This window comes from Coloeus monedula (assembly GCF_965178545.1).
Source record: "Coloeus monedula genome assembly, chromosome: 3".
In the NCBI taxonomy this organism is placed as follows: Eukaryota; Metazoa; Chordata; class Aves; order Passeriformes; family Corvidae; genus Coloeus; species Coloeus monedula.
In genome coordinates, this window is record NC_138783.1 from 41,907,204 (window position 1) to 41,933,600 (window position 26,397).

The window sequence follows — 26,397 nt, forward strand, 5'->3', positions numbered from 1 at the left end:
AAAAACTCCAATCACTTCAAAGCCTATTTCAGTATATAACATCTCTTTCATAGGAACTGAATACGTTACGTCCTCAACCAAACTTCCGTCTTTGGCTTACTACTGAAGTTCATCCAAAATTTACTCCAATTTTGCTTCAATCAAGTCTGAAAATAACCTATGAAGTAAGATCTGTTTGGAAAGCTTTTATTAGGTTCTTACAGTGAATGAACCTTGATGTATAGCAAACTATATGTTTAGATAGAAAAACTGGTTGTATCTTACATTTCAATTACATGTAGTACAAAAAATAAAATGAGTTTACCATGAAAGATGATTTTTTTCCTATATGCTTTTCCCAGTTGAAAGTATGAACTGAAAATAAGTTTACATAGGAGAAGTAATTGATCTGTTTTGTGCTCCAAATACTTCTGTGCATTTAATCAGTTTTTCTTAAAACCAGAAATCTACACAGGTGTTGTTACATGGATGCAAAACAAGGAATTTCTCCTTCTTGATGAATATCCTCATCTGAAGATCACGGAATCCCACTTTCTCTTCCTTGTTTTTGTTTTTGGCCATGTAGCTTTATATTCACTGGATCCTTTCAACAAAAATGGCTCTCCTCCTATACATCAGAACATACAGTTAAAAGCCTTTACTCAAATTTGAGAGCTTTGCATTCGAAATGGCTCAGCTTAAGGAATAACTGGGACCATGTTCCTCCAGCTGACTGGAAAGTAGTCTAATCATGAATGCACTTAAGCAGTAATGTCCAGTATGAAAATCATTAACTGGAGTGCTCCTAACTCTTCCATTCATGATGGAGTGTGGAGATTTTGCCTTCAGCTAATCCAAGAAACTCTCACCTTTTATAGTCCAATGTTGCTGACTTTCAAGAAGCCAAAATTGTTATACTTTTATATTGGCTACAGGTATTTTATATTTGAGTACACTCTTGCTTATATTGAGGTCTTCAATGGTACAGAAATTGCAGGACTGTCTTACTCATCCCACTATTTTCGGAATAATTGGAACTTTGCACAAATGCAATATTCTAAGTAATTTTGTTTCCTTTCCAGTTGTAGTAAATATTTTGTTATCATGAAAGAACGATGATAGGCAATGACTTGGAAAATGATATTTGATTATTTTATGGTTATAGTATGTACCAGTGTATGTAGCATGTTTCCAATGAAGATACAGACATTATAAAAAAAAAGTGAAATTACTACAGTGTTTTGCAGGTATTTGTCAGAACCAACTATGGTAATCTTATGGAACCACTAACAGCCATTTTTAAAAAGAAAGAACAAAGAACATTCTTAGAAAGACAGAATTGTAATTTAAATATCTTAATATTTATATTTGTCTTCAGATTTGCAAATAATTTGAGAATGGCTGAGTATCCAGTTGTTTTTACTTTTAAGCACTGTAATTTCAATTACTATATACACCTTAAATGCAGTTATTTCTAGTGGTTGTGATCATTACCTACCACTAAATCAGAGAACTGGCATTTTGTCATTCTTATATACCATAGCTATATGCTAACTAACAGAGTGTGGCGATGGCATAAGGCGATTTGACATTCACCACAACACAGAAGTCGTTGGTAGTTGAGCTTGTAAAATCAGAAAAAAAGTTCTTTTGTTTGAAAACAGCTGAATTTACTTTATGCTGATATATTTTGGTAGAGTACTATTCTTTCACTAGGTTCTTTTAGTGTAGTACAGTCCTGTCAGTTGGTCCTGGTAACCTGGTTACCATTTCCTTCAGTATGTTGAAGTTATTTTCAGTATAGAATCATTCTGTTGTTAGGCCATTTATTACAAACATTTTCTTTTCTTGTTAAATTCTATTCTATTAAGTACTGTTTGTCATTTCATTAAGTTACAAATTCTAGGTTATAATTTAAGAAACTAGCACATAAAAATGTCAGGTTTTCTGTCTAGAACAGTGTTTTTCCTTCCAATACAGGCACCCCCAGGCCTCAAAAAAAATCTTTTGCGAACTTATGAATCTTGGACACCAGAGCAAATCAACAAAAAGGGAAATCTGTCTAGAGCACATTCTCTCTTTTGTTTAGCATGGTTTCATGCTGTATGCCAAGAAAGAAGAAATTACATCCCTCAGGTAATATTTTATTTGCTATCTTTTAAAAAATTTACCCCATTTATTAGCTCTTGTACTTGGAAGCATTTTTCATCACGTATATGTTGGGTCATATTCAGAAATGAGAAAAACTTGGATATTTCTGGTGCCTGTCTTTATTGTCTCTGAATTCATTGCAAAATAAGATCTTGGTAACCTCAGTTCCTGTCCCTCTGAAAATTGCTCCTGCCTGCATGGGGTTATTTTGTGATTCATGTACTAAGTGATACTGATGCAGAAGTGGGGTCCCATGGAAAAGATTCTGTGAATCCTGTTTACTTGGGAGAGCAAATGGAAGATGTGTGAAAAGAGACACTGGGGGAAGGAGATGACACTGTCTACTCTTTTTTCATACAAACTCCTTCAAGGAGAAGGAAGAGCAAGGGAAATCGTTAATTTCTTGTGCGGATTATAATGATTTTCAGAGATGTGTTTCTTCTTTAGCTAAATTTTTAATTAAACTGAACATTTTTTTCTGGCTGCGGGTGCTTAAATTAAACAGACCAAAAAACCCACCAAACAGCAAACTGCTCTATGTCTGGTTTATTTTATTCTATTTAGACTCGATATGAAGTTACACTGTCATCTGAAGGATTTGATCTGGCCGAGCCTGGAATGTTGGAGAGTTTTTTTGCTAGTTTTGACTCTGTGATATTTTTAAGGTTGTTTACCTTTTGCAGTAACGGGCTTTTGAATATTGTGTTCAAGTAGTACAATGGGTGAAGATATTTGAAGTATTAAACTGGCACGTGAATTCTCCTTTGTTCTTGTTCAAATTCACGTTCTTTGGCACCGGAGTATATTAAAGACTATGTTTGAAGAGTCAGTCCTATTTATGAAAATACTGTCTGTATACTGAAATACAAAGAGGCCCTCAGAAACAAAATGGTAATTCAGTTCATGATCTAGTCACAGATGTTAGCGAGTTTTAGTTGAAGTAAATACTGATAGAAAATAAAATAACCTTAAGTTTACATTTTTATACTCAGTGGATTCTGGTTTATGTGAGTATATAAAATTAAATGCACTGTTACAACTGAATTTTTTTTATACTACTACTACTGACTATTTCAAAAAATGCACTTAATGGACACAGGTTGTTTCTTTTTTCATTAAGTATATTATACAGCATTCAGTAACCACATGGTGCTTGTATTTTACTTCATGATCATCACTGTGTGACTAATTAAATTGTTTGGATTTCTTTTCATGGTAGGGTTGGACCAAGTTCTATGAATTTTCTTTGTCTGATCTCCGTGCTGGTTTTGACATTATTGATAGACTCTTTGAGGGTAAGTCACTTCTTAAGGAAAGTCCCATTAGTTGGGATGTTGCATGTAGGAGCTTTATCTTTCTACAACATTCATATAAGAGAGGAGATGCTGTAGAGCTCATTACCAGTAAGCAAAACTAGAAAAACAGGGTGAATCATAAATCCATTTTTGGGTGGTTGGGTAAATCAAAAATTCTTGGTGCCCAAGGAGTATTCTGCTCAGCTTCTTGAGTCCAGAGGAACAAATTGGAGATACAGGCAGCCTGTAAGATGAAATCTTGTGTCTCCATTCCTTCCCAGTGTGAGTTCCCCAAAATATTGTATAAATGAATTGAATATGAATTATTAAAGAATTCTTCATATTGACACTCAGTATCAGACAGACTCCACTTCATTATTCTGTTATCCAGCATAGGAATTTCTAATATTATTTAATATGTTGAAGGTAATTTGCTTCAACTCTTTGCATTTTGTACAATTTCAAAGTAAAGTTAGGAACTGATGCGTAGAGATAAGTTACAGTCGTTGACTCAAATGGGATTTGTGGATGATTAATACTTCTGGAATTAGACCTTAGTTGTGCAGACTTGAACCACACAGTGATGTAAAGAGATTGAATCATTAACTGTCAATGATAATCATTAATTATTACTGTGAAAATATCTTTTCTTACAAAGGAATGATTGAAGCATTAGGAAACAACAGTCACCACCAGTAAACCCCCTCTTAAAGTAATTGCCACTTCCGTCTTCCAAAGAACTTTAAGGATTACCTTTCTGGCCAAGCTTTTACCTGCACATGAAAGCTATAGGATATAATTGTCCCATGTAGTTATTTTGGGCAACTGTGATAGAATGGAAGAAAAATAAGACATTTTGAACTTGTGGGGTATAGTTAGGTCAGAGTAATCTAATGCAACATCAGGAAACTATTAGTAGCACGCTTAAATTTATGTGCTGTGTTGTGTGATTTATAATGATTTGCAGAGTATCTATCCTGGACCTCTTTGTGTTTGAAAGGATGACATTTCCACCAGTCTTACTTATTTGGAGCATGATCTGCTTTTGGTTTCATCAGTCAGTTTATTTTATGAGATCAGATAGTACCATGGTAGAAAATAGTGTATACAATTTTATTTATGACAAAGGAGCACAAAATTGAAGTTTTAATAACATAATTTCTAATAAATAAATAAAAATAATTTCTAATCAATAAATAAATTATTTTTAATAAATAAATAATAAAACCAATTGGTTCAAAAAGCACTTGACGGCTAAAGTAAAATTTCTAATAATTCATTTGCAACACAGTAAGTGTTCATATTATCAATGACATATATTTACAAACTCTTTCCAAGTTTCTGCAGCTTTTGCTATTTGGTCATATAGAAGAACAATTAAAAATTAATTATTTGATGTATTAATTTCTTTTTATTTCCCTGAAGAACTGCAGTGACAAGAAGAAATGCTTATAATGCAGTGCTGTCCCGTGTTACAAAACTAATGTTAATGAATTAATTCATAGGTTCCAAAGATTTTCAGTGGGAATTTGTTCATGGCTTGTTTGAAAATGCAATTTATGGAGGCCGTGTAGATAATTCCTTCGATATGAGGGTTCTTCGGTCCTACTTGGAGCAGCTTTTCAATTCACGAATCATTGGCAGTTTAAATGCCAGAGGCAAGAAGATGAGTAGTTTCCCATGTTCCATCTCTTTACCAAATTCCTGCAGTATTTTGGTAGGTATACATCTTCTACCACCTAATAAATAATTTATTTTCAAGAACTGTTTTTGAAATATTTCCACAAAGAAAACTGAAGTTGCAATCCAAAGGATACCTCTGTTTCTTCAGAAAATTAGCTCTTTTTTGTGGAGCATTAATTCTTGTCAGTTCATTCACTCTTTTTTTTTTTTATTATATCTGATTGGACTGTGGTGCAGAGCAGCCTACATATGAAGAAATCAGTAAAAGAAATTGAGTTAATTTATGCCAAGGATATAATTATATTTTTAGTTATATTGTTTTATATAGTTAGTATATTAATGTAGCAGTAGTTTTTTAAAGACTGCTAAATATTCCTGCAACTTCTGAATGAAATAGGAAAATCTAAATATACCTCCCTGTTTCCAAAATATATCAACATTCTGACAATCTGCTGACAGGCCATGGAGGGTATATGACATTTTATTTGGTGATAAATATGGATTCTGATTCTCCTTCAGTAGAAGTGTAAATGAGAGGGAATTCCAACAGTCTAAACAACTGATCTCTCCCTGTCCTTTCACAATGTAATTCTTGGTTTTACTGTGATTAAGATTCACTTGCATTTTAACGGAAGACTCCATAGTAGACCTCTAATATGAAATTATGTAAATAGTATTATCTCAGTTAAAGTAAATTGCTGTCATTTGGCATTCTTTACCTGGATTCTGAGTGCTTAGGCTTGATTTGATTTGGGGTTTTTTTATTACTTTAATATGAAAGTTATTTTTTATTTGCTATAGATGTTCTGAGTTAGCATCATAAAGAGAGAAGGAATGAACAAACCAGGCTGGTCTCTCTTCTTGTAGATAATATGTTCAAGTAGATGAACCTTTTTTTCTAGCCTGCCCAGCATTTAATATCTCTCGCTATATTGTGTGATTATTTATGTAAGAATTTATAGTTTCATGTCTTCAGTTAGTGTTTCCTCAGTGTTTGGTGTAGAGTTCTGCTGCTGTTGTTGCCTCTGAAGTGAGATTCCACATTAAAGTGAGTTGTGCCTATCCAGCACATGCTCCTGCTAGCAAAGACAAAATGCATGTGACACATACACAACAGAGTGCAGCCAGACTTCCAGACAGTAAATATTTTTGCCTTTAAATCACAATAAAAAAGATGTCCAACACCATTAGCCTACCTTAGTCTGCAAGGCCTCTTTCTGTTTTGTGCAAGAGAGCATCACTAGTGACTATTACACTGCAACCGCTATTGCTGCTATTCCACATCTCCAGTGATTATGCAAACCTATTTTTACCTAAACTATTTCCCTTTCTTTGAGTGATAATATCTTCCTAGATTTAAATAGAAGTGAGTGCTCTTAATTTTATTAACATGTATTATACTTGTTTTAGAATTCCAAAGTATTTTTGGTTTTTTATTTTGTCATTACTCTTGCCTTTAAGTTTTCAGAAGAAGTATTGTACCTACTTTCTAGGGATAGTCTTGGCATATTTTTGTTTTCCTTTGATAGCATTACTGTAACCAGAATTGCTTTATGCTTTTTTAGAGTTATATGAAAGAAGATAGTTTCTGATAAATAAAATGAAGAGGTCTATAAATAAGATTACCATAATATGCCACGTCTTGTATACTTATTTTAGTCTTTGTGTTGTGCTCTGCACCTAATGAAATTCTTTTCAGCATATGCTGTTAATTTTCATGAGCAGAATAAAAAGTTCCCTCTGCTATGTCTATTTTTTTCTTCTTATGCAGGATTATCGTAATATTATTGAAAGCCTTCCAGAAGATGATAAACCTGACTTTTTTGGCCTCCCAGCTAATATTGCTCGTTCATCACAGCGTATGATCAGTTCCCAGGTAACTTTAGCATTTTTCATTGACTTCTAGTCTTTTCTGGGGCCATTATAAGCTGAAGAACCCAACCACCTGTTCATAAATGCAGTTTCCGTAAGAAAGAGTAAATGGTTGTGGTTTTTTAATGTGTTGACTTTTATCTGTAGAGTATTTTTATATAGTAACATTTAATCTTTAGTTACAAGAGCATTCATTTAGAACTTATATAAACAAATACTTATTGAGAAGGTTTCCAACAGTATAATTCGCTTTACAATGAAGAGTGGTACGATAGTTTTACACATAGAATATGGGTAAGATTTTTTGATTTTGCTGGAAGAGAAATTCTGAAGAATTCTTCCACAAATTCCAGAATTCTTCCAATTAGTCAAAAAATTCCATCATTCCAATTAGAAATGTGTTTTTTTTAAAAAAATGTTATTCTCAGAAGAATAGCTTATAACTACTTAGGCATGTCATAATGAAATTCCCGTTGTAATGAAAAGGAAGTTCGAGGGTGCTGTAGGTCTTAATTTAAAAATTCACTGATTTGATAGATTTCCTTTATTGATTTAACTGTAAGATTTGGCATGGCTTTATAATAGTCAAGAGTTCTCCACTATAATTTAATTGCAGTCTAGTCCAGATTTGAATATGTATTTAGTGTGTGAGAGTGCATTGATCTTAGTGTTGGAATAACAGGCAATGATTAAACATTTTTTACCTCTTTAAGAGTTGTGTGTAGAAATTGCAGCTTGTGTGAGTGACATGGGTCACTCATTATCCTGAGTACTGCTAAGGACCCAGCTAGGGCAGCTTTCCTTCTTACCTTTGGGGGAGCCCAGAAATTCTGAATGTCCCTTGTTCTCCTCATTACTTCTTTTTTGTCAGTCTGTGAAGGGAAAAGATGGAGTGATTTGAATTCCATATGTCTTCATTACCAATATGTTTGGTTCTTTGGACAAAGCTTTTCATTGCTAGTATTGTGTCAGTTCTCTTAGGTGTCAATTCAGTTGCTTAAAAATTGGTATCTTGTATAAATCTGGAGATGTCCTGGTGCATTTAAGACATCTACTAGGAAGTGTCAAATACAATGCAGGACCTGAGTGAATATACATGCTCTACTGGGCCAGCAACTGGAATTCAGGGCAAAATGGCACTAGAAGCCATTGTTTAAGCAACTGATTCCCACTTCTTGAACACCCTGATCCAGTAGGGTATTGGTCTGGGGGTCCTATGTCCTATTTGTCTATCTGTAACATTTTCATGTCACTATGTGTAACAACTGAATTGAGCTCCTAGAGCCTAGAGTCAAGGGAGTAGTTTGACTAAGAAGTGGCTGTACCTCAGCCTGAGTTGAAATTCAGTAATACTCATAGGCAGGTGAAAGTTCACCTTTTGTTTATTCAGGTCTGCTGGTCATTCTAATACCTTTTAGATCAAATATGGAGAAAGTTCAGGACTTCGAAGCAAAACTTAAATTCTTTGTTCTGTATTTTTCTTTCATTGCTTTTCAGTGAAGTCTGGATGAGAGCACACAGTTACTGTATAAGTGCAGTTAAACAGTACAAATCTTTTAAATACTTACTAACATAGTTTATTTGACTGGTAAATTAGTAGTGTCAGATAACGTGAAAGTTGATGGATTCGAGAATCTTGCATCAAGATCTGTATATCAAGGCTCTCTTTAATTTTCTGCACAGCCTTAGCATGCTGTTTTATGTATGGACAAGTTATAGAGGGAAAAAATTAAATCATAGAATCATAGGTTGGAAGAAACTTCAGTGATAATCTCGCCCAACCTTTCTTGGCAAAATCTGTTGGAAGTTCCCTATAACTGGAATTTCCAATAAGTTCAAGACTAAGAATTACAGTTTTTTAAAAAAGTATCTAATTGTTTGCTTACAGTCACTTAAAAAGACCTCCAAGCAGAAATTTTCTATTGATATAAGACCTCTGATCTGCTGAAAAAAAAAGGCATTTGCATATTGCATTTGTTGCCTATCAAATATAGTACTGTAAACTTTTTAAAATACATCTATTCACTTAAATCCATAGCTGTATTGTCAATCTATTTGTGGTTTCTCTAGAACATGAAAATATAAAGATATGTAAAACAAATCAGTAGGATGAAGGTGCCTGAGGTAATAGGATGAACTCAAGAACTTGTCTCTTACAAAGCTAATACATGCTCCGAGATTCAATGTAGCTGTCTTTGGTTTTGTCTTAAAATCATTTATATAAACAGCCATATAGATGCTTTTGTTTCTCTCAGATTCACTGTAGACTGCTGCTTATTTTTTTTATTTCAGCTGTACTTGCACAACCTATTAAAAGCTGCAGTTGTTAAAAATCCTAATATTTGAGAATCAGAATATACTCAGAGTTTCTGTGTGAAGGGAAATAGATAATGAGTGCATTTGCATGTAAACTCACTCTGCTGAACTGGTCTGCCATAGCATTGATTCTAAGCTATAAACTGTGGATTATAGTCTTGAATATGTGAGACTGCTGTAGTTAAAATTCTGTGAGATGTTTTTTTTGTCATAGGAAATATTTTCTCACCCTTCCAATAGTATTTTGCGATATTTCTTTAAGTCTTAGGCAGTTTAAGTAACAGAAACATGAGATTTTCCTTAAACTGTGCTTCTCCCTCCCTGTGAATCCTACTCCTTTTCCATTTCTGACAGTTTGGCAGCTGTTTCAGATCCATAGGTGATCCCATGGTTCACAGCTGGAAATTGAATGATTGTTTTCCTACAGGAGTGTTTCTCAGAAATCCATTACCAAGCTAAAGCAAAGCAAAGGTGGATGAACAAGGGTAGTCAGAAATCAGTTGCTACCAGCTCAGCCACCATGTCTCTAGGACCAGAAAGGCAAAAGGCAATACCACATCCACTACTTCACTGATTCTGTAGACTTTCTATGAATATGATTAATTTTTCATGCCTAGAAGTGATAGTTTGTGTTGCTGCAGCAACACACTGTACTGTAGTAGAAATAGGCTGCAGCACAGTGTGGCGTTTTGCAGTCATGCAGATATCTCTTTTGTAATCTACGCATTGCTTGTGTTTGGGTCAACCTAAAACAGCAATAAGAAGAAAGGGACTTTTTTCAGAAATTTTACAAGTGATGACTGTATTCGCAGCTTTCCTAATTTAAAAGCTGAATATTGCTACCAGTATTATTTTTACATTGGCAATTACTAATTGAAATTTTAGAAATTATGTCTTCCAATGTTCTGTGGTGTGATTCAGAGAATATTAATATTAAATCCATACTGGGAAAAGCCTTTTTTTTTTTTTTTTAAAGAAAACATTTTACTTAAAAACACATGATATTTTTAGAAACATGAATTAGATTTTTTTTCTGAATTTTGTGCTTAGTTGCTCTACATAGGTAAGGATAAGTAAATTTTTAGAGGCTGGATTTCTAGAGTTCACTGTGTCTCTTTGGTTCTGCCTCACCTGATGTTTGAGCAAGCCTTTGACACATCTCCTATGTTGAATATGGTCATAACAATCTCACGTCTCTTGCTGTTTCTCTTTGCACAATAGTGCATTAAAATAAAAAAACCTCCACTTGCAGTGCAGCTGCAGGAGTCAGTATACCTTATCCTACCTGTTTTACACCAATAGAGATTTTCTGTACATCTGCAACTCCAGTTTCCTCATACTCCACAAGAGTCCTCACCACTTAGTTACAGTCATGCTTCTTTCTCCTGAGCTGATAAGCACTGTATTTTGCCTGCATATTGGCCTGTATTCAGGTGGTCCAGTCTCCCAGTGTGTTAAACCAATGATTGTAGCAATCAGAATGTGTGGACGTTGGCTTTAGGCATCCTGTGCAATGAGAAGAGTCTGTAATTTAGATATTTCTCCAGTAACCTTCTTGCAAAGTGGGCTTTTGGTGCCAGTGTACTCATCTCTTATTCTTAGTTTTGTGCTTTTATGAATTCTTATGAACAAATTTCATTCCTTCATTATAATTTTAACAGAACTATACATAAGTGTCATCATCAAAATAAAATGTATCATATGTGATAAATGGAATTTTTACATTGAAACAGACAAGCCTGCACGTATTTTTACACCTTTAAAAAGCAGTAAGGACTATCCTTTTCTGTGCAGGATTTACCATACATGTAACTAATATGACTTATGCCAGTAACCCCCCTAGGAAGATGAAATGAAAATGCAGAGGCATTATTGTTTTGTCTCCCTTCTCTGCACAGCAGACATAGTCATTGCAGGCACTCCAGAGAGTGTAGCACATAAAGCTGCCTGTGTTGAGTGATCCCAACAAACCTTGCCGAATACAAATGACTACAGCCTGTTTGTAGTAGCTATATATGATCAGTCGACTGGGTAATCTAAACATTCTTCAATAATACAGTAAATTACTTTGAGAAGAAAGCCAATCAGTAACTGGCAAGTTGTGCAAGACTTCAAATATGACTGCCAATGATAATGAATATGTCTAGCATGTGGTTTGCTCATTGCTAACTTCTGTATACAATACTATGTTTAATAATTCTAAAAATATCTTGCCTCAGGAATTCAGCATTCTTTTACACATTTTAATGCTTCACAGGGAGTATCATGGGAGACAGGTTAAGTCTTAGTAAGGTTGAAGAATAGGTCGTTTTTGATATTTTCGTAAATGAATGAGTACAGTCTCTCACATTATCATGCAAAGATGAAGGATAGTTACAGTCTCTCTGTACTAGGACAGCATCTTGATTCTTTTGTGTCCACCATCCCAGTGATGGCACAAGTGGAAGGCCAGTCTGTGGATTTGCAGTAACTTTTTAGGACCTCCTAAGGTTGATTGTGCATGCATAATTGAAACTTGCTTTTTAAAGTTCATGGAGTAAGGTCTTAAGTGAGTGGGACCCCATGCTGGAGCAGGGAAAGAGAGTGAGGAGAAAGAGACAATGTGTGATGAACTGACCACAGCCCCCATTCTCTGTCGCTCTGCACTATTTGGGTTGGATAGGGTAGAGAATTCAGGAATTAAGTTGATCCCAGGAAGAAATAAGATATGACAAAAAGGGATTTGAAGATTTATTTCTCATTATCCTACTCTGATTGGATTAGCAATAAATTAAATCCGTTTCTGCAATTCAAGCCTGTTTTGCTCGTGATGCTGACTGGTGAGTGATCTCTCCCTGTCCTTAGCTCGACCCATGAACCTTTCTTTACATTTTTTTTTCCCTGCCCAGCTGGGAAGTGGAGTGATAGAACAGCTTTAGAGGGCACCTGGTGGCCAGCCACGGTCAATCCAATACATCTTCAAAAAGCTTAAGGACATCAGAAATGTAATATAATACTTTATTTTACAAAACAAAATAATTGCTGAAGAGTCCAAAGATTGTAGCTTCTTACCAAATTTTCAAAGAAACACTATAAAATTATGTAATTGTAGAATTTATATAGAAATTAAAAATTTTGACCTCTGAATACTTATAACCTACATATTAACTGTTCAGCTGAACTTGATGAAAGTATTTATCCTCCTATATTTTGTCCTTTGTAATTTTATTTGCTTTTCAACCAGGCCAGTGATATTCTGCAGTTTGGGTGGTTCAGATTTTGCAACCAAGTTACTTGCTTTAAGAACCTTTTACATACTAATTTTATAGACTCAAATAGAATCCAAATCCATCTAGCATTTTCTGTGACAGGGCAGAGGATATAAGGTAATATTTTCCCAGATACATCTCTCTCAAGCTGCGTGCTTGTCTTTGCCTGTTTTGTCTCAGAGTGAGTGACCAGAATGACTCTCACTTCTCCTAGTTAGCAACACTATTATTTTTATTAACTGAAAGCAGTTGCAGATAAGTGGTTTGAGATGCTCCTTTTTCTTTTAACCATAGATATTTATCTCAGCTCTTTTGATAATAGTTGATTCTGCTTTTCTGCCCCATCTAACTAATTTCTTTGTGCATTCCACCTGGTATTCATGAAAGCACTGTAAGGAGTCAAACAATTCCTGTGACTTTAATGTGCTGCTTTGTATTATTGCCAAGAGGACTGACTTGCTGTTTGACCTATTTGCAGGAATACCTTTCCCATCAGGTTATACTGTAGGTGCTTTTACCTGACTGTCTGCCCAGCACCTTTTCTTTGGATTGTGGTCATCACTGCCTCATAAGCCTGGTTTAAAGCTCTGCTTGCTAGAACTGGTCCTGCTGGCAGATATTTGTCACAGTTTGTCACAGAGGTGACACACACTTTGCAGCCAAGTTAACATTCCCCTGTTCTGTCCCATTCCATTCACAAGCAGAACTGCTGAGAGCACCACCTGGGCCCCCACATCAGTGGTCACCTGCCACTTTCTCTTGAAGGCACTGGTTCTGATCCGTGTGTTGGGCCCCAGTAGCCCACATGCTGATAGAACTTTTCCCTCCTCACCTGTTTCTACTTATTCTGCAATTGCACATCTGCAGGTGGAGAAGGAGCCTTTTCATTCTTGCTGGAAGTCACAAACTTCCCCTTTTATTTACCAGTACAGGCATAATTTTTTGGATAGTCACTACATGTTGGCAGCTAAACTAATATAACAGAAAAAATATTTTCTAAGAGTGATAGTCATCTAACAAAGCTTGATTTTTCTCAGAGTAAGGTGCCTAATCTTATGGTTATCTGGGCTCCCTGTGTATTACAGTCCAACTCCAAAATACCGTATTCATACCTGCCATGGAGTGAATTATGTAGATGTGTGAAATCCTGTTTCCTTCACTGATTTTATCTTCAGTTAGTGTTTCAATATTTCTTAAAATACCTCCTGTTTTAATACCAAATATTTTACTTAGTGTTATTCTAACATTTCCCACAAGTCAATGGTATTTTAAAAACAGATGCCGTGGAATTAGAGTTTATCTTTGAAATACACAGAGAGGTTCCGTCAGATTTTTAGTTCAGCTCTTAGAGAATATTTGGTTTAAATCCTACTAGAAAAGACTTCTGATGTATTTATTGATTCAAGCCACTTGAAATTCCCCTGACTGATATTGGAATAATTTCTTATGAGTTTATTTTTCTTTTAAATGTTTAGGTACTGTGATAGAAAAATACGATAAGCCCAATTCAAAGCCCAGCTGAAACTAAAAAAAGAAACGCAGTGTAATACTTCTCAACTAGCTTCAATCATATGAATATTATCCACCTCTTCTTACCTAGTCATCCTTTTTTTTTTTTGTTATTAAGGAAAGACAAGCATTTACAGGGAATAATTTGTGCCAGTCTTAGATAGGCATCTAAAATAAAGGAGTGAATCTCCTTTTGGAATTACCTATTTCTTTCCATTGAACTTTGGATCAAACTTTGTAATAATGTCAGCAGCATTTCTAAAACTTGTATAGTGAGCATTTTAATGAGCATTTAGGAGATTAAAGATAACAGCTGTAACTAGGAGGTTGTTGCCTATGCAGAATACAGGAAGGTTTCTTTTCTACTGAAAACTGGACTATTTGAAAAATTAGATTTTTATTATATCAGGATTTGGAAAATAGTTGCGTTTTCCATTTCTGCATTGAATATTGTAACAGTGTAAGTATAGTTGTCACACTTGCATTTCATATCTAAGTATTGAATTTAAAATTGAAAAGTTCAGGGGGAGGAAGTGAAATTTAAAGCATCTTAAAGTATGCAAGTTATAGTGCTTGTCTGAAAGACAAAAAGGGAATTTTATTAGTTAGTGGATGTATTTTTTTGCATGTTTTATTTTCCAGGGCAGTAAAGACCAACACATTTCAAGTTTCATTTGTTTGTTACCAGCTTTATTTTATTCAAGTGCTAAAGCAAGTGAATGGTTCCCACCACTGTGCATCCTTAGGCAAGGCTATCGTTCCCATTAATGGAAGAGAGTTTGCTTGTGAGACTGACCTTTTACTTGCCCACTGTCTGCCAGCATGCTGAGAGTGCACTCGATCTCCTCATCAAGATCATTGGTAAAGATACTAAACAGAATTTGCCCCACTACTGAGCCTCAGGAAAACCACTGGTGACTGGCCAACAGCTGGTAGTGTATGAGTGTGTTCATGTTCTTTGTGTGGACTGTTTCTCTCCCATTATTATCTGCTCCTTTGCTTCCTACACCATGCACAGAGGCCTTAGAATACTTCAGGTTCTATGTACCATGCCTCACTTACATTCTCTTACATTCAGCCAATGCCCCATGTTTTTTTGAACTTCTTCATATGTGTTGAAACCTGTCTTAATTGTTTCCTGCTGGTCTTATGTCCAGCTGGGCTTTGGCTTTTCTAATTTCATCTTGAATTTCCCAAGCAGTTCTTTCACTGTCCTTGATATTTTTTATGTGTTGCTTTTTTTTTTGCCTTTCAATCCACAGAGATATTCCATGCTTACTCAGTCATTTTGCTAAAAATCCTGGCATTTCTGCACAATGAGAGGACTTGCTCTGAAGCTCATTCAAAAATATTCTTTTATTCCCCTTTTTAATCAACTGAAATTAATGTGCTGACCACTCTACTGCCTCAAATTTTCTCTCTCCTTACTATACTGTGTCATATTTTCCCTCTCCCTTATGCGTATTAAACCAGTGTCTTATTTCCTTAAGTCAAAAATATTTACTCTGCAGTTTACTTCACGGGTATCCTCAACATATATATAAATTTAAATAATAATTTCTGCCTGCATTTGCAATGTTGTCTGTTAACCACCACTTTAGAAATTTCCTGCAGTGAAGTCATCATCAATTATACAGCTTTTTCACATATATTTTGAAATACAAAGATGCGCAGTTGCAAATAATGGTATTTAGAGGGCTTCTGTGACTAAAAGGTAACACTTAATTTAAGATTTTGTAAGCTGTAATTCCCATGAAAAAATTGTTGATGCACTTCTTTGATACAGTATAAAGCTTGTGTGTTTTTTTTCTCATACTCAGTAAAAATCTCATCTTGCAGATCACTGCTATAAATATCAATTTGATTTTTACAGAACTACAGTGCAGAGTGTTACAGAGAGTATTAAAAATGCCTAGGAATGATCTGTGCCTGTATTCATACTTATTTTCATGTGGGAGGAGTGACTGATACCCCAGAGGGCTGTGCTGGTGTTCAACAAGACCTGGACAGGCCGGGAAGTTGGGCAGAGGGAAACCTAATGCAGTTCAACAGAGGCAAATGCAGAGTTCTGCACCTGGGAAGGAGTAACCCCAGGCACCAGCACAGACTGAGGTCTGACCTGCCAGAAAGCAGCTCTGCAGAGAAGGACCTGGGGGTCCTCATGGACAACAAGCTGTCCCTGAGCCAGCAGTAGCCAAGAAGGCCAGAGGGATCCTGGGGTGCATTAGGAAGAGCTTTGTCAGCAGGTTGAGGGAGGTGATCCTGCCCCTCTACTCAGCCCTGGTGAGGCACATCTGGAGTGCTGTGTCCAGTGCTGGATTCCCCAGTTCAAGAAAGATGAGGAGCTGCTGCAGAGGGCTCAGGGGAGAACTGTGATGATTGGGGGACTGGAGCATCTCTCTTATGAGAGAGTTGCATCTGTTTCACCTGGAGAAGGGACGACTGAGGATTTTTATCAATGTTTACAGATATCTTAAGGGTGGGTGTCAAGAAGCTGGGGCCAGACTATCTTCACTGATGCCCAGTGACAGGACAAGGGGCAGTGGGCACAAACTGAATCATAGGATATTCCATCTGAATATGAGGGAGAACTTCCTAAATGTGTGGGTGACAGAACACTGGAACAGGCTGCCAGAGAGGATGTGGTTGAATACCTCCTCTTCTGGAGATACTGAAAACCTGTCTGGAGGTGATGCTGTGTGGCCTGCTCTGGGTGAACCTACTTTGGTGGGGAGGTTGCACTAGATGATCTCTAGAGGCCCCTTCCAACCCCAACCACTCTGTCATTCTGTGATTCATACCATGACATTTCATACTCATCATGAATGGCAGCTGAATCATTTGAAAACTTGAGAGGTTGTTCTAGCAGAAACTTGACATAGAAAATTAATATTCACATAGTGTTATTTAATATTAACATTCATATTCACATATTTAACATTACATCAGGATGACTTAAGAAAATTATGGTATCTGAACAATGTCAAGTTCAAAAAATCAGGCAAAAAGCATGTTGCCCAACTGAATACTCCACAGGAATTAATACTAGCACAGAAATCTCACACTGAATGTGTTCTTTTTATAGATGGGATTGCTTAAAGAAAAACAATAATTTGTTTAATGAGATCCATCAGAAGTCAAAAGGAATAGGTAATAGGGCCTTAGTGTAGCTACTAAATACAGTATTTATTTAAAATAAATACTCTTGCTCTTCTGTCTGTACTTGAAAATGAGAAATTTTGTAGGAAAAAAGTTACCTTTTTGTAACTATTTTTTATTATGTGATGAGTATTTCTCAAGTTAAAATTAATGTTAAACTAATAATGAAGAATGTGTAGAGCAATCTAGTAGAGTAGACAAGGTATGAACCAGGGTCAGGAAACATGAAGCAAATTTTGCCTCATTAAATCTAATTGCTGTGATCTCACTGACTTCAGTAAAACAGCATTTTATCATTAGGTTCTTTTTTTTTTTTTTTCCTTTCTGATGTGCTCTTATTTTCAGCAAGTCACTGGCTGATTCTGTACCTCTTCCTACTATTCCTTGCATATCCTTTTACTTAGATTAAAACTGCTCTCTGTCTTACTAGAACTGTGATCAGGTATATGGTTCCAGTGCTGCTTTTTGCCTTGTTTCTGAGAGCAACAGAGACAGAAGGTGTAGGGGAGGGTGTATGAGGACATTGGCAACTCTTAAATTGCTGGATCATGCTTGAGTTTGTACACCAAATCTCCTCGGCTGTTATTACCCAAGTCAGATAAAGAAAAGTTGGGGTATGTCCTCCCAATATTGCAGTCATACATCTGACTCTGCAGTACTTCTACTGTGTATAGAATAGGTAGGCTGTGGTGTGGGGTTATTTTTCAAGCTGCAGCTTCTTGAGTGTTTGTCAACAGACACAATTTTCTCTTTCACAATCTAGCTCAGCAGAACTCAGAGCATGAATTTTATATTTACTGCTCCTCCGTTATTCTAATTGTGCCACATAGAGTAATGAGTTTAATTATTGAAAAGTATTTTAATTATTGAAAAGCAATTTATATTATTCTTGAACTTCTTATGTTATTACTATAGATTCCAGATGAACGTAAATTTATTTTCTTAAAATAATTTAGCAATTATATAACCCTTCAATTGTTCAGAGTGTTTAATTACTGACATTTATTAGATCCCACATCACAAATATATGACTAACAGTCTCTAGTAGAAATTGTTGAGTAATGTCAATCTGTTTTTATTACCCTGCAGTAAGAGAGATCTGAGTACTTAAAAAGGATTTTTAAAATATGGGGAATATTTTGAATACACGTGTGGTGATGCATGAAAGAAATGTGCTGTGCCATTAATGGAGTAGAAGCCACAGTACTGTGCTCTAGCAAAAAGAGCTAGAAAACATCTCTTTACCAATTTAGTGATTCAATGTAATGCTTCAAATAACCTTACTAATTCCTTACTAATTGGTGCTGTGTATATGAGAATATATTGGTGGTGCTCTGCATATGAGAAGTTTGTTCTCTTCTAAAAACAGGCTGCCATTTTCCAGTCTCTTTGAATTTTGTTAGGATATGTAATTAGTTAAGGTCAACCACCTCTTCTGGCATGCCTTTTAGCATCATGATCTCCAGGTAATGTGTATCCTGTGGACCTGTATGAAGTAAAACTCAGTTATTCTTCAGGAGAAGGTTCAGCTAGAGTACTGTCTGTGTCAGTACTGGGCTTGTGCTGTCCATATACAGCACAGTGCTGACTTCCTTCCTTCCTTCCTTCCCTGAACCCCTGCTCTGCAGAGAGTCTTCCTGTTGTCAAAGGTACATGATAAATGATGTGCTTCTATATAAAGGAAGATGCAGGTGTGGTCAATGTCTTTGCCACATTTGCTTTGTATTTGACTGAGAAGGTATGTATCTCTGTATAGAGTCCAGCCCTACTTCACATCCTTAGTGAGAGTGCAGCTTTGAGGTGGTCTTGATGGAACAACAAAAGAGCAAGCTCACACCTACACTGTCTCTTACTGATCCACATGCTGTAGGAATGATTCGCTTACAAGTGCCATTAAAGTACCCTCATCCTAGCAGCATCCATGGATCCTTTTCTTGCAGAGAGGGTAAGGGACACAGTCAGGGACTGGAGAGAGGTTCCAGTGGCACCTCAGTCTTAGTCCACTTTCACAGCAATGAGAGAACTGGAACCAAGCTGTGAGAAACAGTTTGGAAGCATGTAGTTGTGACAGAAGGGATGTCACACAGAAACCTCCTCCCTCTCATGATGCAGTAAAGACATAGTTGCGTTGCATTTGGTTAGTACTTTCACAATATTTACCAAAGTAATTAAGCTAAAGCTTCATACTTCAGTTTGAGCTGTAAAGTCTTATAAAAACAGAGATATTTCCTCAAACAGCTGTGTAAAGGGATATGTTGTTTCATTCAGAGAAATGAAGCATAGAAGTGGTTTCTGTGCTACGACTATGTCCTTTTAAAACTGGTAGATGGCAGTAGAGTATCTGCTTTGACATCTGTAGATTTACTGAGAGGACTTTGCTAGATTTTTGTACAAAAATGAAGATCCTTTTTGTATGTTCCATAGTTGTGAGAAAAAATACCTGTTATCTGACTAGCAAATCTTTACAGTTTTGCGTTCTTAAAACAGTAATCATATTGAGTTCAGAAATGATTGATCTGAGATTTTTTTTTTAGTTCACTGACATGGAATTTCACAAGATGTTTTTTACTCTATTACTTTCCTCCTTTTCAAGTCGTAATACTATGTGTAAAATTTGATCTTGTTGCATGATTTGTAGTGTATATTGCTTCTGAAATGAGTACAAGACTTAGATGTAAGTCTGTGTTTATTATATGTTGTATTTGTGAAGTGGCAGTTTTTGCAGTAGTGGTGAATGACTGAAGGCAAGACTTTTTCCTCATCTTGTGCATTAGTAATGAACAGAAAGAGATTTTGTGTTCCTAGAAATCTGTCTTGTCTGAGTTCCAGAAAATGAAAAGTTCAAATCTTCTCATTTCCTCGTTTTTATTTTTTCCATGAATTTTAATTTTCAGGTAAAACATGTCTTTCTAGTAGTTCTGTATGAAGTCACATGGGAACATCTGTTGTCTTTGTAGCTTTCCATTCTGTTCATTATCTCTCATAATTTCTCTAGATTCATCTGTTTTTTACTCTGATGTGCTGGTCAATATCATAGCAGCATATGTCCACAGATGCACCCAAAAATAGGCAATAGATTAAAAAGCTGAGATGCATAAGTAATTTAATAACTAGAGAAATAAATATTGACATTCTTAGTTTGACCAGCCCACCTTTCTTAATATATGCAATTTGTATTTTTCTGCACTGATAATTCAGAAAAAAACATGCAGTTCATGAATTTTCCACTTAGAATAGAGAAGATACTTGGTAGCAGTTTCTGTAGGCTGTTCATCAGTATTAGATGCATTTTTCACAAATAAATTGCTCTATTGAATTTTTTGTATAAATACTGTTATGATTAGGTGACCTTACTTAAAACAGACAGATTCTACAAAGAATTGTGAGTCTGAATAATCTTCTTGCTCCTCTTTAAACAGACCATTATTGGTGATTGCTTTTATATTTTTATTTCCTCTTTTTCTATCCCTCTCATATTTTTAATCAAGGTACTGTTTTCCTGCTTAATGGTAGATTTTTTCACTCTTCTCATTATTCAGAATATTCAGATGTGTGTTTGGTCTGGACTAGCACAACATACAAGAGCTTTTAGTGTATAATATATAAAAAGAATACATTGCAATAACAAAGGAGAGCATTCAAAGGTTAGGTATTGTAAAAGTACTCTTATTTTGAGTACCCGGTATTATACACCTATAATTAAATTTTCAGTTTCATTGGTACTGTAAATAAATACCTGGGTTAGAGTGCAAAGGATATGATTCCACAGACCTGGATATATGCATCTGTGCTGGTCATTTCTGATCTCATTTTGTGGCCATAGAAACACTGTGTTTAAGGCAAGCTTAATCTAGAGTAGGTATTTGAAGTTGATTATAGGTTGGCCTGATGGTATTGTATATATAGTACATTGAGAGAAATTTAATTCTTCTCAAGCTTTGTAGTTAGATTTTCAGGAAATGAAATTAAAACCTTCATTCTAATTTCCACAGCACAGACCCATCCATCTCGGGTACCTACATAAGGAACTTTGCTTTCCTACGTACTCAATAAGAGAGCCTTTCAAGTTCAAGCTAGCCCACTTAAGATCTGTCTGTTGGGAGCCCTCCTCTTAGGGAGGCTAAGGTGATAATATTTTTGAGTTAGTTTTAAGTAAGCTTTAAGTAAGTGCCTGAGGATAGGTAAGGATGTATTTGTGCTTGCCTAATGTGACCGCATGCAGAGCCTTCTTTCAACCCAAGAGTTGTTTCATCTTCTTAAATCAGATTCCTAATTGTATTCTCTTTGTCATCTGAACCAAGGTCTCCTTCCTTCTAGGTACTTATCCAGTCTGTGTGTTCATTCCTGTCTTGTTGCTTTGGTTTTCATATGACCCCCAGAAATGTATTCTTGATAATCCGTTTTCTTTTAAATCCAGTGTCCCTTCCAACTCAAAACTTATTTCACTTGCATGGAGGTGAAAACAGTTACGTGGAGCAACTGCAAACATACTACAATCCCTTGGACACTTTTGATGCACCTGAGAATTCTACCAGTGTAATATATCCCACTTGTGGTTTTATTCAGGCCCTTCCCAATCTTAACACATTCTTTGTCCCAATCCGTGCATTCAACTCTTACAGGATATAAACTGAAACAAGAAAGGTCCAAATTTGATATTAAGGGAAACATTTTAATCATTAGGGCGGTAAAGCAGTGGAAGAGGTTGTTCTGTCTCTCTGCTTGAGATTTTTCAAAACCAGATAAAGCCCTGAGCAACCTGGTGTGATCTTAAAGCTCGTCATGATTCCAGCAGGAGGTTAGACTAGAGACCTCCTTAGGTTCTTTCCAACATTAATTGTTCTATGATCCTATTAAAAAAAAAAAAATTCCCTTTTCATTTTCATAACATCCAGAAAGAGACTGATTTGAGAGTACTGAGTAAACATTTTCTCAAGATTCAGCTGATTCAAAGTAGCACAGACTGGTCAATAATGTAAGGAACTTGAGTGAGATCTGTGAGAATGAAATACTTGTGCCATTCAAGTTCTAAAATCAAACTTGTAATCATACTTAAATAGTAATATGTGTTACTCTAAATCTTTCCTAAATTTGGACAGATGTCATGCCATCGAATTAGCAGTTCATTAGCAAAAGTTTGGGGTGTTGAAGCAGTTCAGAGGTGAAGTTAACCTGAGTATTTTGACGTGAATCAAATGTATTTTCATCTGTTTCTTGAAGGTGAATGACTATTCTAGGTTAAAATTTTCAAAAAATACTCAGGCTGAAAGAGCCACCAGTACACAAAGTTTCAGCCCAACCCATTAATTAAAAAAAAAATTACAGTGAATTGAAATCTTTGTTGTCATGGAAACTTCAGGAGTAAATTATATGACCATCATACATGTTTATACCTGAGAGAAATGGGATGAACTGTTAAGAGCTAAAGGTTTTCCATGAATATTTGATGAAGATCATTGTCTGTTACAGTACTCTAGAACACTGAGAGCTAAAACTTGATTTCTTTTGATTCAGTTAATTTAAGTGTTTAACTTTTGATAATGATAACCCAGTATTTTTGAACTACTTTGATGAAATTTACAAACCAGGAACACATACAGGCACACTGAAGAAAAAAAAATTGAAATTAAGGTTAGGTAGTGTATTTCCTATTTAAACTATATTGACAAATTTTATAATTAGGTAACTAGAAACAGACAGCTAACCCCATATTGTAGAGCTAGAAAAATACTTTAGTTACATGCTCTTGCAGTCACTACTTCTCAAAATCATTTCAGCTATATGGAGATACATGTTTATACCTCTAAAGGCGCTTTAAAAATGAATATCAGAGTTAGTATTTTCAATCCCCTATATTCACAAAGCAATAGTATAAACATTTTTCAGCTTTATAGTATGCACTACATGCAAGTTTATATGAACTATTACATAGTGAATTACCAGTTAAAGTGCATTTGATATAAATGTTTTATTGCTTAGCAGATTATGGCAGGCAACTATCCAAAAACAAATTAAAAGATACAAAACTATAGCTAAAAGAATGATATCTGGAAGGCACAAATGTGTGTTTATTATCTGTATTGCTTGTCAGAACATTTGCATATGTGCAGAGTGAAAATGAGGAAGAATAGCAGGAATGATAAAGATACTATGATCAAAACATCCATCAGAGAAATTAATTTTTTGCTAAATTAAACAAGAATCTTTTTTGGTATACACAATAGCTGGGGCACACAAAGGATTATGAAAGTTTAAAATTAAGTTACGAGAATGAGAGAATGAAATGTTATTTTACATAACAGAAGCTATAAAGAGCAGTGGCTTATATTTTCTTTTCTTTCAGCTACCAGAATACTCCACAAGTCCTTTTAGGCCTTTGCATACACTGCTGTTTTCAAAGCCAGATGAGATTCGGCTTTCCTCACTCCATCCTAACACAATTGAGCTGTCTTTATGCCCGTGCTGGGTAGTCCATCCTTGTGCCCATTTTCTGTGGGAGATTTCACTGCAGTCTCCAGCTTCCTCATGAGGGGAAACAGAGGGGCAGGCACTGATCTTTTCTGTGTGGTGCCCAGTGACAGGACCCGAGGGAATGGCCTGAAGCTGTGTCAGGGGAGGTTTAGGTTGGATATCAGGAACAGGTTCTTCACCCAGAGGGTGGCTGGACACTGGAACAGGCTCCCCAGGGAAGTGGTCATGGCACCAGCCTGACAGAGTTCAGGAAATGATTGCACAATGCTCTGAGGCACATGGTGTGACCCTTGGGGATGGTGCTGTGCAGGGCCAGGAGCTGGACTTCAATGGTGCTTGTGGATCCTTTCTGACTCAGTTCGTTCTGTGACTGGAGGTCAGTAGCTTCCTTTACATCCATTATGATCTTCTGCCGTGATTGTTCTTTGACTTGCTTATCATGCTTGTTTCCTCTGCATCAGAAAGAACTGGTTTTGTGCTTTGAGAATTTTTTTCTTGACGATTAACCAGCTCTCTTGGCCCCTCTTTGCCCTCCAAAACAGTTGCCAACTGTCTCCTGCCAAAAAGATCCCTGGCTAAGCTGAAATCTTCTTTCCTTAATTCTGATGCTGTGATTCTACTACTGGCCTTATAATCTTCTCTCAGGATTTTAAAACACAGTCTCATGATCAGTGCTTGTTTTAGAAGTGAAAATGATGGTTTACTATGATGGTGTGTTATCATCTTATAGTGCTTCATAGTCCCTATCAAAGCTGATAAATAAGAAGGTGCCGTTTGCTTCAGTGATAGAAAATGAAAAACAACAGAAAACACTTCATCACTGCACATCTTTCAAGACTAAGAAAATAAGCCAAATCCCAGCAGAAACAACTTTACTTTCTCCCTCAGTCTGTTACAGTTAAAGAGTCCAGTCCTTCTGAATGATTAATACATTTTTTACTATCAAGCTTAATTCTTTATTGTCAAGTGCAAGAGGAGAGAATTAATAAGTTGTTCTCCAGCATGCCTTGCAAAATATACACTGTGAAAAACAGCTAGAATGTCGCTAAAATGCCTCAAAAATACCAGGGGTGTTTATGTACAATTTAAGGAACAGACTCAACATCACTGAAGAATTTTAATTTCAGTGTCCTTTCTTCCAAATGTATGTATATATTTTATCAGTTGATTTTTGAACTTACCAGGGTTGCTAACAATAAAAGGCAGTTGGACCTAATGAATTAAAATCTCCCCTTCTTTCTGGAAGGTTTGTAGTTATTCTTTTAATTTCTTGCTTTCTTTATTTAATAAGTATGCATTTAAATAGTTTGAGGTAGCATGAATGTGTAAATAAGAGATCTTGGTCAGATCAGAATGAATTTCCTATAGTTGTCTTGAGTTTTGATGCCTGATAATTACTGTATGTATTTAGTAACATATTTTGGGGCTTTGTTTCCAAAAGCAGATCTCGAGTTTTGTATCTAAATTTTGTGGAAAATAGGCTTTTTAATTAATTATGCACCTCATTAGTTTTTAAATTATAATTGAACAAAGACAATTACTGGGATAAGAAAAATATGTAGGGGGTTTTTTGTAGCTTAATATGAATGAGGTTCCAGTATGTTTGGACTTGAATATGGATATTGTTTGTGTTTTGATCAGATCATGATCAGTACTTAAGTATGCAGGAAAGGATAGTTTATAGATAAATTGAAGAGTATTTGCTAGTGTATCACGTTTTTGTACTAAAAGAAGTTTGTTTATCCTTCTTCAAGAGTGCATTTGTATTCTCATCACTCAGGTGATTTCACAGCTTCGGATCCTGAGTAGGTCAGTAACTGCTGGCTGCAAATTTGACAGAGAAATATGGTCTACAGAACTTTCTCCTGTTCTCAACCTATGGAAGAAACTTAATCAGGTAGGAATGTACCTAATTTGAAAAGACAACTTTTTTTCCTGGTAACTACATTAAAAATATAGTTTAAGGAATTATCTTGAGTATTGAAACATAAGAAGAGAAAAAGTAAATGAAATGTATTTGAGGTGGGAAGTATAATGTTAGGTGCATAATTAGCTATGAAGTCTGTATGTGGTATAACAGGCTGTACTTTTTGTCTCTCCATATGGGTGAGACCACACTCAAAACATGAAACTAACATCCTTTATGTGTTTCCAAGAAAAATACTAATGTACTTTAGATTTTAATTTAGTCTCTGCATTTATCTAATACTCACAAGGCAGTGTTTAATGATTTTAAATAAAATGAGGTTTTTTCTTTATACTGTTGAAATATGGTATTAGCTTTAAACTGAGGTTCATTAAAATCCCTTCTTCACTATCCAGTATCACTCCCTTTATATTCCTTTGTTGGTCTAGCTTGGTTCAGTTTGGTGGTGTTTTTTAATATATATTGTAAAGCTTGGTTTCCAACCATTGAATTCTTATTGCAGGCACCCATTAAGTGTGATGTGTGTGAATGAAGACACTACACATACTTAGGAAGGATCTCTCCCACCTCATGCTAGGTGCTCACCTAGACATTTGGCTGTTACTTTGTCTCCTCAATGATTAAGTAATAGATCAGAGACATTGTGACCTAAAACTATGTCTTGTACACAGCAACACTGTACTGGGAAGAACCTTTCCCTTACTCAAATAACCACATACAAGGAAGTGACATGAGGTACACACTTGAATTTGCCATTACATTTTGGAATATCTCATTAAATTCTCAT

At 35.7% G+C, this 26,397-nt stretch overlaps 1 protein-coding gene across 1 annotated transcript in view; it reads left to right on the top strand.

Moving 5' to 3' along the window:
* The window catches only part of DYNC2H1 (dynein cytoplasmic 2 heavy chain 1), a gene marked incomplete at both ends in the record, with an annotated part of 155,079 nt that overhangs the window by 91,698 nt on the left and 36,984 nt on the right, over positions 1-26,397 (top strand). The window contains 6 exons of the mRNA XM_082277385.1: positions 54-164; positions 1,960-2,115; positions 3,350-3,425; positions 4,931-5,142; positions 6,880-6,984; positions 25,464-25,580. Of these exons, the coding sequence (XP_082133511.1) occupies positions 54-164; positions 1,960-2,115; positions 3,350-3,425; positions 4,931-5,142; positions 6,880-6,984; positions 25,464-25,580 (777 nt within the window). The remainder of the gene's footprint in view (positions 1-53; positions 165-1,959; positions 2,116-3,349; positions 3,426-4,930; positions 5,143-6,879; positions 6,985-25,463; positions 25,581-26,397) is intronic.